Source organism: Cavia porcellus, unplaced genomic scaffold, assembly GCF_034190915.1.
Source record: "Cavia porcellus strain 051 isolate PalLab524CR breed Dunkin Hartley unplaced genomic scaffold, mCavPor4.1 scaffold_23, whole genome shotgun sequence".
Lineage (NCBI taxonomy): Eukaryota > Metazoa > Chordata > Mammalia > Rodentia > Caviidae > Cavia > Cavia porcellus.
Window position 1 is genome coordinate 13,651,546 of NW_026947506.1, and position 12,519 is coordinate 13,664,064.

The 12,519-nt window shown below is 38.3% G+C and overlaps 1 protein-coding gene and 1 long non-coding RNA gene across 5 annotated transcripts in view; one reads left to right on the forward strand and one right to left on the reverse strand.

Annotated features, from left to right (window-relative positions):
- Positions 1–2,536: 2,536 nt before the first annotated feature.
- LOC134472439 (uncharacterized) lies at positions 2,537–8,684 on the reverse strand. Its single transcript, XR_010042262.1, has 4 exons — positions 8,354–8,684; positions 6,729–6,890; positions 3,987–4,061; positions 2,537–2,675 (listed from the first exon to the last, which is right to left on the reverse strand). It is a non-coding gene; the product is annotated as an uncharacterized LOC134472439 (long non-coding RNA).
- LOC100726707 (zinc finger protein 709-like) overlaps positions 8,625–12,519 on the forward strand; it is a 31,648-nt gene continuing 27,753 nt past the window's right edge. For 3 of the 4 annotated variants that reach the window (XM_063233809.1, XM_023561399.2, XM_013143308.3), the window contains exon 1: positions 8,625–8,771. In XM_063233809.1, the coding sequence (XP_063089879.1) occupies positions 8,769–8,771 (3 nt within the window). In that variant the 5' untranslated portion in view covers positions 8,625–8,768. Of the gene's footprint in view, positions 8,772–8,805; positions 9,085–12,519 lie in introns of those variants that run through there. The other variant, XM_063233808.1, reaches the window with a different exon arrangement.

The following is a 12,519-nucleotide window of genomic DNA, read 5'->3' on the forward strand; positions in this document are numbered from 1 at the left end:
AAAATTAATGAAAAATATGCAATTTTGAATCATCTCGTATTTAAATAATTGGACTAATAAGTGGTTATGTATAAAGGTCCATGCCAAATGTGATTCCTTTAGTCCCAGCATCAGGAGACTGAGATGTGATGATCAGGGCTTTAAAGCTCACTTCGGGCACCTTTTAGCTATATGCTTTAGCAAATTCTGAAGCAATTGTCTTTGTACCTGTATTTAAAGTTCAAGGAAAAAAGCAAGTTGACATCAAGAATATAAACCTAGGATGGGATTTTTTTTTTTTAATCGGTACCAAGGATTGAACTCATGACCGCCTGCTTGCAAGGCAGGTGCTTATGCCACTGAGCTAAATACCCAGCCCTAGGATAGGATTTTTTAAAATCACTATTGCAAATCACTATGATTTTGTTGCTCAGGAAATGCACTTTTCATGGTAGTATTTGTGCAGCAGTCACATATATTCCTGTATCTGATAAAAACATAACCAGTGAAACTTTGATGAACCAGGCATCTCATGTTCTGAATGTAGGAACATTAAAAAGAATTGTTTTCTCAATGCTTTTGCTAATGCTTTGGGTAGAATAGAAGATACGATGATATGACCAAAAAAAGGATGTGTAAAATTTCAAAACTCCTGCACAAACAAGAAACCAATAAAACAAAACAGTAAATGCACAATGAAAGAATCTAAAAAAGGAAAAATTTTGCCTGATTTACCCCGAGATCTAATATGTAAAACAATGATATAGGGGAAAGAAATTCCCAGCCTACGAGATGTCCCAGTATGAATACATGTTATGAATTATGTGTTCGAATTATGAATGAAGAATAAATTTTAGGAACAATGGAGGTTAAGAGCAGAATACATTTATTCAGAGAAAACTGTCTGACAGAGAAGGAATCCTGAGCAGGTTGCCAAAGACTGTCTCTTTCAGATACTTTTGTAGAGTAAAATCACATGATGAGCTGGGTCCAAGGTTGAGAAAACATGGGAACTTGCAAAGTGGGCATGAGGTGGGACAGAATTATAGTTAACCAGTAAGATCAATTGTTTACGGGCTGGGGATTTAGCTCAGCGGCATAAGCACCTGCCTTGCAAGCAGGCGGTCGTCAGTTCGATCCCCGGTACCGATAAAAAGGAAAAAGACCAAAAAAAAAAAAAAAAAAAAGATCAATTGTTTAGGTGAAATTGATTATAATAGGAACAAATGGGAAACCAAGTCATGTAGCAGGTGCTCATGCTTAAAGAGCAATGACTCTCCCATTAGGGGGTTGAGATTGTGACTTCTGGCTTCCCCAGGGTGATAAGAGATGTATGTAGAATATAAGTCCTTAGGATGTGGGTGCATTTGTCTGATCTTTTGACTTGAGGCCTGGCCCACAACAGGAGGTATCTGTCTCCCCCACAGTTGCAAGGTATCTGGGCTTCTGAATTGGTTCCTTCGAGGACCTAGCCCTGTCTCACTGCCTATAATATTTCTATTTCAATTGCCTGTAACACAAACAGGCAAGTAAAATGTATACACACTTCACAGGATAGGTACTGTTGAGCATTTTTGCCCAGTAAAGAAATGCAAATTGGAATATCATCTAATTCCACACAAATCACATCACCACCAATTTAAAAAAATGTTCATAAGGCTGCAAAAAAAAGGAAGTATTCAATGTCATCCATGGAAATATAACTAACTAAACCACTATTGAAGTCAGTGTACAAAGTATTAAAAAAAAAACCACGTAATTTTATTTCATGTAATGCTTCTTTTTGTGGGTATTTCTACAAAGCATTAAAGAAATTAAATTTCTGTTACTCTTGAATATTCTTGATTATTGCAGAAATAATTTTTCTGTGGGAAGCAGCATCAAATACTGTTCTGTCAGTGAGAAGATACCCACGATAAACAATAAATACTCTTCAGTGTACTCCATTTAGTAAGTATGTGATGTTATGATGAAATGGGCTCTAGGTTAAATTTTCCTACTAGACTGTGAGTCAATATAAGCATGTTAATGTACAACGACATCACTGTTATTTTCATTAAATTTTGTACATTAAGTGTATATTTTCCATATTTTATTTAAACTTTTTTGTTGAAATACTTCCCCTTTGTAGCTCAAAAAACATCTGTGGCCACTTAGACTTTATTGAGGAGGTAGTGCACATCACAACCTCATTATATTCTTTCCTGGGTTCAGTGGTATTACTCAGTGTACTGCAGTGAAACATGTATACAGATGTATTAAACGTTTCCTTCTAATTTCCTTAGAAATTATATCTAAAATTTCCTTCTCTAACCTGAGGGTTAATCCTTATTATGGGTCTCTAAGGGCTTCAACCTGGGGAATCACTGAATGCTTAAATGATGTTAGAAACTTAAGAACAAGAAAAACCAATAAAGCACCCACAGTCCATTGGGGAAGACTTTGAATGTCCATTTAAAAAAGCCTAATAAAGATTTGTTCTAGAATCTGATATTTTTGGATGCTGTCAGCACTAAACATCACACATGCTTAAGACAATGCTAGTAGGCAGAAGCTTCTCTTTTCCACTTTTTTTGTTTATTTTTGTTTTTTGTTTATTTAGCTCTCCAATGCCAAGTCCTCTGACATGACAACACTTTTTCCTCATAACAGGTATTTCCCACTCAGATCAATGAGCCGCATATCAATTATTTTATCTGGAAGGACAAACACAGACATGCAGGTTTTATGACGTCTATATATATAGTCATGTTGATGGCAAGATTAACAATCCAAAATCAAGTAAATCTTAATAACATTATATTAATCTATATCTTTAGTGGATCTTTACATTGGTTGTCGGAATGTTATACATTTGAACTCTTCATTTTAATTTTACATTCCATTTCTCCTCCTGCCTTCATTTCTTCATCCTGTTTCCATATGTAAAATCTCTCATTTTCCAGTTACTGATCTTTTATTTTTTTCTTATAGAAGTAAAATTAAACAATACCTTTTATAGTAAAGTATCATCTATACATAACAGCTTCTGAAATATGCAAGTGTATAAGGATTTCAGTGTCATTTCTGTTTCTCAGAAAATCCACAGAATATGGTTCCGATGAAGAGAATCCCAAATGATAGAACACTTTGCTTTTCCTGATGAAGCCCCTGAAGCTAAAGAAATTTTTTACTATCCAAAAGTCTCATAGCCTGGGACACAGTGAAATGCATGTGTGTCTCCAGTAAGCATATTCAGCTTCTGTAGTGGGCTGTCCACACCACAGAGAAGATTAAATTCTTTAGTGTCCTCCTTGTAAGGTTTTGTGCACTCAACCTTGGCCTAACATCACATTCCCACTACAAAATCATTGCATTCTTAGACATCTTGACTGGAATGAGTGCTTTCTTATTCCAATCAAGAAGACAATGCAGTTCTTTATCCATTGCTATGTCAGAATGTCACATACTTAGTAATTAATAAAGGGTTGAAACATGCTCTCTCCAAATATTGAGGCTTCAAAGTGTAAGACCATGGAATGAAAATCTAGTGAGAACTTTTGGCAACATAATTTTGTTTTGTTTTGGTTTATTTGTGGCAGAATCTCACTATGTATTTCAGGCTGGCCTTGAACTCAAGATATAGCCTAGACTGGTTTTGAATTCATGATGATCCTCCTTCCTCAACCTTCTGAGTGCTGGGATTATACATGTATGTCTCCATGCCTAGATTGTATGATGTGTTCTTGAGTGCCAAGTGACCATGTGTGTGATAGAGAATAAATGAGTGTTATTAGAAGGTCACTCTAGTCATACATCCACTTTCATGTGAAAAACATCATCCTATTCATGAGAGAAAATGTGCCCATCACCTGGTAGAGGTCCCATATCTCAACTCTGTATTTGACAGTAAGTTGCAAAATATGAAGTTTAGAGGGCATACTGAAACATGATGAGTTAGTTCAGTGACTGAAGTGTCTGATTTGAGTAAGGAGGAAAACCTATAGTACATGGATTTCTCTACTTACCCTTGAAACTCGGTGCCCCTAGACACAGAAGTCTCAGTACCAGTCAGCCTCCATTGATTGCTTCATGTTGGTTGCCTGGAAAAGACCCAATCTTTTGTTATATATCAGTGTACTTGTTAAAAGTAAGTTTCTCATCAAACAATACAAAACCAAGATTCATCGCAATGATGAATTGGCTGGGTCAAAGATGCTAGGTAGACTGGGTAGCAGTGTTCCACTGTTCATTGGAACTTTGTCTAGTGAGTGTCTCTGCAGTACTGAAATACGCTGCAGTTCACTGTTAGAAAGTGAATAGAATTAAAACTCAATTTACTGTTATTTTTCTTAAAATTTTGGTAGACATAAATCATTTTATGGAATAATATTTCAGGTAGTGTATTATCTTGTACAGTATATAGGGGAAGACAAGGACTGGACTTAGTTCTAGGACCCTTAACATGACTCTTAGTCCTTGTTTTACTGAAGCATGTATATGGAATTCTACTCTTCTGCCCCTGTTGATTTTTCCTCAGACTGAGGTATCATGACTCTCGAATTGCTCCTCTGTGGTTTGATTTTGCTTTCTGGCTGCATTTATTTTCTAAAGGAAATCATTTGCCATCTGAATTTCTCATATCCAATCCACTCCCACTTTTATTATGGCTGTGCACTGGGAGGTGCCTTGATCTATGTTCATCTGTTTTGAATTGAGTACTAAAAACTAAAGAAAGGATGTGATTCATCTCTTTCACCCATTAAAACTCTCTAAGTTCTTAGAACAGTGAGAATTATAGGATGAATGCTTGAGAGCTGTATCTAAGGTGCGAAGAATGGAAAATATAGTCTCACTTGACAGGAGAGAAAGCCATGCTATACGCGTATATACATTTGCCTTGATATGTTCATGCTCTGAATATTCGGCAGTGAAGCCCTGGATATGATTCAGTGAAAAGTGAAGCATGGCAAAAAAATCACTTGAACAACTGCCCAAAGATATCTACAGATACATACAGATGCCCACAGTTATATACAGTATGGCACACACAGACAGGAAACAGACCGAAGTTCTGCCTAGTGAGAGATTTGTCAAGGCAGATGTAGAGACTGCTATATGAAGATATCTCTTCCCGATCATTTCATCTGAATGAGCTTCACATTTTGTTACAAATGGTTATGGGAAGTTTACCAGATGACTAACTAAGGTACGTGGCACCATACAAGGTCTTTTTTTGATTTTTCAGTGCCTAGAGTACTATACTTCTATTTTTGCAGTGTGTTAGAGTAAGCAGTGGTCAAGTTGAAATACCTAGTTGAACAGCATGATTTTGGGTGTGGAAGATCCACCTGAGAATTATTGCCAACCACATAAAAGGAGAATCTGAGGGGAATATGGTATGCTGTGGATTCTCCTGGAGAAGCTTTTTGCATTGGTTTTCCTGGTGAAAACTCTGCTGTTATCATCAGAGGAGTCGAGGGCCTCACTGTTGCTGTGGATATTTTACTATCAAAGCTACTGCTCTCTTCAGGGGAACCCTGCTTCTACTTTGAGTGTCGCTTCCTGGCTCCAGGGCAGATCCCTCAGCCTGGTGGTACAGATTCTTCACAGCAGTAGTGCAGGTTTTCTAGCTTCCATCACTGACCTTTGGCCATTCCAAGTTCATATCCTTCCTCCAGACATGCAATGAGACATTGTCATGGCCTCTAGGATTCCAAGGAAGACTCATATAGTACCTTGGCATGGGCCCTATATCAGCAGCATGATTTATGCAGGATACGGTTGTATGATTCAGGCCCTCAGCTGTGTATTATGTCTCTAGTGTGTGGACAGCTCTCTGCATTTGACTTTTTGTTTGAATATTATAAGATAATCCTATAAATTATATATTCTGTGCTAAGTCTATTTCCTTGCAAATCTTGACTTTAACAGGTGGGAAATTATAGACTGTGTTACTGGTGGGACATGGAGATATTTTCTCCTCACCTAATGTTCCATGTCTCTTTTCACATTGAGAGAAGCCAAGAGAAAAGAATAGCTTAATCTGAATAGTGTGTATAGATTCTCCACCAGTATCAAGTCATTACTTTCTGTATTGTGTAAACAAGAAGTAGCCATGTTAGGAGCCTCTATACTGTTGCCTATTATCTCAACGTGAGCTTTTGGAACCCTAGCTGTCTTGTCTCTGTGTACCTGAAATATCAGAAAAGGATGTACTCATACAGGCGGACATTTTATAATGACAAATAATTTGCAGCTTTCTCAGGTCTTTTACAGATTTTGTTGATATGAGGAAACATGAAATACATTGTTTCCCCAAAAATCCTTTAGCACAGCATTTAAACCTTTCTGAAACATAAGGAAATTCAAGTAAAGGTCCCCTTTATTCCACCTAGAGTCTTTCTTGAACCTGAGTGGTGCTGGAACATTTTGCTAGACTTCTACAGGTACAAGAGGGAAAAATGTGTCAGAACTTCCCTACTTCTTTGTAGTTTACACTCAGTGTTTAACAGCACCCTCTCTATGCTCAGTACAATTGCATGCCTTTGTGCCATAAATGCTACTTTAATATTGTCTGAGTAACAATCTTGGGTTACTCAAAATATTCTAGGTAAAATGTCACTTCTTAAATTGAGCTAATGAGTTTCACACTGCCCTTACTCATGTTCTCACAGCATCTTTTACTTTTAACTTTTCCTTATTATCATCACGGTGTGTCATTCTCCTTTGGTATGAAACTATCATTCATGCTGAGAAGCAATACTGACCAAGAGCTAAACTCTTCTCTGTCCTCATCTTCTCATGGCTCAGATTGGGAAATTCTCTTCTGTTTGGCAAGGGAGCTCAAAATCAAGTGTGATGAGGTCAGGCAGAGGTCCATCAGTCTTCAATAAAGTTGAAATACTGTGTCAGGGAGTGAGAGGCCCCTTCTGAAAGGATAATGCTTGAATGAGACCTGAATAATGTGCACTTGTGACTCATGCAATTTTATGTAACTCATGCAACAGAAAAAGCAGCATGTGAAGTTTTGGAAAACCCTAGATGAAAGTGTTTTATTACCTTGCATTAACATGTTCAGGTATACTAGGATGATTTCTCAGAAAACAACGTCATACACATCACATCATTGTGAGTATTCTTCACAAGTGAAATTGGTAGCTAGTAAAGGAAGCCTCCATCAACTTGCTAAATACTGTGTAACATGAGTCCAGGTGTTCTAGCAGTGGGTTTGTTTTATGTATGAGTTCATGGCCTGATGCCTGTTTGTACTGAGGTAGGTCTGCCTACATGAAGGAGAACGGATTTAGGGGAACTAAAGGGTTGGAGATGCAAAGCATTTCTGGTGTTAGACTAGACTATATACATATAAAAACCTGAAGAGCAGTCATAAACTGGTTTATACAATTAGTTGGAGAATGAATTGATACATTTGGAAGATTATTTAGAACATGCACCTAACTGAATGGTATTACACATTTATTTCCTTACTTAGTTACGGGTACAAAATAGCTGACATACAGAACTTAAAAATGTATTTATTTTGTCTCATTGTTTCAGAGGCTGTAATCTGGATTTAACTGTTACAGATGAAGAAATATCTTGGTAAATAGAAGAGAAGAAGAAAGATAACTTCTTCATGAGATCAAGGAATCAGAGATGAGGGAAGGAGTCTGAGAGGAAGGATCCAGGGACCAGATTTGGTCCATCAGGTCAACTTCACAACTCCACCAGACACATCTAGAAGTGTACTTTACCAATACCCTACACATCCCTGAAGCCAGAGAAGTAGTTAACAAGTGTATCACATAGCTACAGGCAATGTATTCCTTCTAGGAATATTAAAATCCTGGGGAGGCAGAGTTTCAGTATATGAGTAGGAACTATAAGGCATGAGGAGCTTAAGAGTCTGAAGTCCTTAGATGCCCCTGCCTCATCAAAAGGTAACAGGTTAGTGGATGAGGAATGTGGCTCCATTTCTGCGATAGGCCTTCATGCTTGGCAATATGTTTATATTCAGAATTCAGGTTTTTAATGACTCTGGATGAGTAGTAAGCTTGTCTGGGAGAGTTGACCTGTTTGCTTTCCTTTTGTCTTCAGTCTTTTGCATATTATTGCTGTCATTTGATCCTAGTTTATTCATTTACACAGTAATTGTGCTCCTTTTGTGAGCTTATATTCATTTTCTAGGCTAAAAATGAATATAGAGAGGTAAGTGTTAAAATCTTGACAATGAAGTCCGCTATATCACTCCAAAATATTCATCTCTCAAACAACCTGCCCTTTCTCTGTTCCACTCTGGCCTGGCCTGGCCTGGCCTGGGCTCAGCATATTTTTTGACATCAGAGGATTGATTTTTCCCTAAAAGATTGACCCTGGAACCTTCAGAACATACTTGCCAGCCATTACAGTAAGAGTCCATTGAGTCCTTTAAGAAAACAGAAGCAGCCCTTCAATGCAAATATCCCTCAGGCAATGTGAGATCAGCATTGTTGACTACGACCTGGTCCAGAAGTCTCTGCAATACAGTCTTTTAGTTTGGGAGCCTCTCTCGCAAGTACGGGTTTGTTTCTGTTTATTCTCGGCTTGGGGGAGGGCAAAAGCGCCGGAGTCACTCAGTGATGACGGGGCGGTCTATATGTACTGTCCAATCAGATGCGCCAAGGTAGGCGATCTCTTCCGCTGTCATGGCGCCTATTACGTGTGCTGATTTTGGTACTGCGAGCTGAACACCAACTGTAACGCATTTTGTGGATTCTAATCGCTGTGACGTGTTTCAGAAAGAAACTGGGAGACGCTCAAGCCACGCAATGGTGATGTTGTGGGATGGGAACCCTGAAATGGGTGGTGTCGGGCGAGACGAGTTAGAAGTGGTCAGAAGAAATTACGGTGGACAGAGCCACCGTGCTTAGTTCAGACCCTGAGGACCTCACTGTCAGTAAATCATTCTCTGTCCCTTTTACTCCTTGGTGGAGCGAGATAGTTCTGCGTTCCCAGAACCCTGTCCCCAGGATGACACCAGCAGCGCACAGTGCCATCTTTGAAACACCCTGCTGCCCTCACACCTGGGCAGAGGAAGGGCTTGAGGAGACCCTGAGTTTGGAGCTGGGTAGAGCTGCGTTCATGGTGAGCTGGGTTCCTGTCAGCGGCAGATGTTGAAGGTTCTGTAGTTTATAAATGTCAGGAATGCACATTCTCGTAGTGACAATCGTCTCCTCAAACTTCTGCTTTTTATGTTTATAGTGAGCTCCTAAATTTCCTGTATGTCCTCATTATTTCTGAACTCATGATGGGTGTTGACAGAGGCCCTGAGAATTTAAAAAAGTGTGGTGATGTGCCACAGTGGTGGAGCACTTATTGAACACCCTCTGAACTCCTGACTTCTATACAGAGAATTGAAAAAAGTCTTATTTAATTATTTAGATGACATCCCTTCTCATAAGTAGACTGTTTAGTTGACAACTGTTATAGAGTTCAGAATTCTGAGAAAATTGGAGCAGATGTTAAAGTATTAGCAAGGGCAGAGTAAAGTGTGCTTGTTAAGGACAACTTCCAGAATAGTCTGCTTGTTAAACTTTCGCTGAAAAACACCTGAATTTGGGCATTTGTACGGATAAATACATGTGATATCTGTGTGAGTGGAAAGGAACAGTGGTGTCATCTCTGAATTAATAGTTGTGAAGCTTGATCGTAAACATTGTTTACATATTGAAATGTTCTCTGAAATAGACTTTTGTGCCAGCGGTATCAATGGTTAATAAAGTATGAAGGGTTTTCTGCTTTGGATGTATCAAGAGAGTAAAAAGGATGTGGAAGAGACTGGCATGAAGAAGGGTGCCAATAGCAAGGTTTATAACATAGAAGATCTGTGAAAGATTGTTCTTAGGGTAGGCACGAAGGAAGAATTGCATGCTTGCTTCACGTTTGTGTTGGCCAAAGTCACAGGCTTGATTAGAGGAAGAAAACTTAGAAATAGATAAATATGTCACCTGTTATCACTGCTCAGTTCAGTAATCATTTTTAAGGGGAAATTGGAAATTAGGAAACTGTCTGGTCTTGGTGTAGGTTAAAAAGTTTTGTAAAGTAGAAGGGTTTCCCCCAGAACATGGAAAATTTGAAGAGGTGTTAATGTGTCTATTGTAGAGAAACTGATTTCTAGAAATATGATCTGAGCTATATACCACCAAATTTTTAATTGTCTCTTTTTTTAATTTTTGAGATCATGTCTAAGTTGCCCAGGGTAGTTTGATCTTTTGAGAGTTTTTGTACTTCATTGACTATTGTGATGACCTGCATTTGCCATTATGCCAGCTTAAGAATGGGGTTCTTTATTGATCATGATTTACCAAGATTTCAGTTCTCCTGTAAAGTAAAAATTAATGAGATGTGGTCGTTCACCTCTTTACTCTCAAGTTCTTGGGAGATTGAGACAGGATTTTTACTGCTGCCCAACCTAGACAATTGAGCTGTATCCTTTTTCAGTATGAAATATAAATTCTCTGATTTATTTCCATTGAACAGTAATTCATATAACGTGGCCTAGGCCCTGTGAAAAATCTTCAGCATTAAAGAATAAAAGAAAAATTATTCAGTGGAAACACTATTTGAGCTTTTTATTTTATTCCTTTTGCACACTAGCTATATGGTATAATACTTGCTCGTGATGGTGGACAGCAGTAGTGAATCACTCCTCTGTTAGCAACAGGACACCAATGGTGAACAAGCAGTGATTTGCAGTGCACTGTATTCAATAAAGTACATGAGATAATTAGTATTTTTATAAGGATTTTGTACTGTTGCATACATACATCCAAACAGATCAAACAAATGTGTTGAGCTGTTTTAAAGAATCTAAGACTTACAGTAATGTGTGCTTGATCAAGCCTATTTTATACACCTTCAACATCTTTTCAACTTCTTTGTGTTGATCTTGATATTTTTCCTTTCTAACCAAAAAGAATGTCTACTTAAATTCTTCACACAGGTTTCTCTAAAATATGCTGCTGTTCATCAGATTATTTCCATTTTTGAGAGCTGTAATTATCAGGTTCCCTAGAGCAGTTGAATGAAGGGAACAATATGAGCAGTGTTTGAAAAAGGAAACACTACTCTGAATTTTGATTTTTCTTTCTTTCTTTGTTTTGATGTGATTCAGTGGTGGTTGTTATCATCATCATAGAGAAATGCTCCAATCTGATCACATTGTCTGGCTTCCATTACAATAACAAGGGTATAGGAGAGAGATTTTTACTGATCAGACACAGGCCTGAGCAGTTGGAACACAAGCCATCAAGCTTGTGCAAGGCTCAATAAAAAGCACTTCCATTCCTAGTTTCTAATTAGTGATTTTGGAAACTCTTCGACTCCTATAACCTTAGGTAAACATCTGCCAGTCTATCCCCGATTGCCCACTCATGTAAAATCACTTCCATTTCCATACCATTAAAGAACTGAAGGCATGTCAGTCCAAGACTTTTATCTTTGCCCTGATTTATATGTCTATGGATAAAGAGATGACCATGAGCCTTTGTTATACATTCCGTAAGTTTCAGTTGACTGCAATCCCTGAATCCTGGTGTTCTCTTGGTTGCACAAACACTAAGGACAATTTTTCCAATTCATATCATGGAGATGCCCATGGGAAGGGCTTATCACATTGCTGAAATAAAGCACAGAACATCAGCTCAAAGCACCTTTTAGTCTGTGCATATCTCTCTGCAGCTGTCATTGTACTGCACAGCATGAAGCAGTGAAGCCTGTTCTGGCTTTTCTCACCAGTGACATCTGAAATGTAGTGCTGGTAGTGAGGACAAGGAGAGCGGGAGCAAGGAAAGACAAAGTACTCTGTGTATCTTCACCAAGATTGAGTTTTGGGCTGCAGAGCTAGAGATTTGGCAGGTCTTCGGGTCTTTACCCATTCTTATACCTTGTCATTCGAGAGCTTGTGTGTCCACTGAACTTGCCAAGTCAATGGTTTTCAAGTAATGCTGATTGTGCACATCAGAAAATGTAAAATGTCTCAACATAGAGCTCTGTGACACAGAACATAAAAAGATTTAGTAGTGTCTCGAGGATGGAGATCAAGGGGATGAACAGTGTCACATAACAAACAAGATGGCCTTTAATAAGAAGGAACTTTGGCCCCAAATATCACTAGTGCTGTGCTTGACAAACCTGTTGTAGGTTTGTATTCTTTCCATGTTGTGCCCCTGCTCATTGCTACTAAATGATGCTTGGTAGCGTCATGTACTTTGCTTATGCTGGCTATAGAACCTAGATACTGATGAGCACTGCATATGTGCTCTACCACTGAGCTGTACCAACCTCATGTACAGATATTTTTAGTACCCAAATATTATGATACAGAATTTATACTTTATTTTAATTAGTTCACCCAATATTATTTCCAGATATATTTGCATTGGTGTATGTAGACGTAGTACCTGTAAGAATCACTATTATTTGTATGTGTAACATTTTCTTTGCCTCTCCACAGTTAGGGAGAGCAAGCTTGTCTAATTCTCTTAGTGATATAAATGCACCAAGGAACCATTCTCTTAC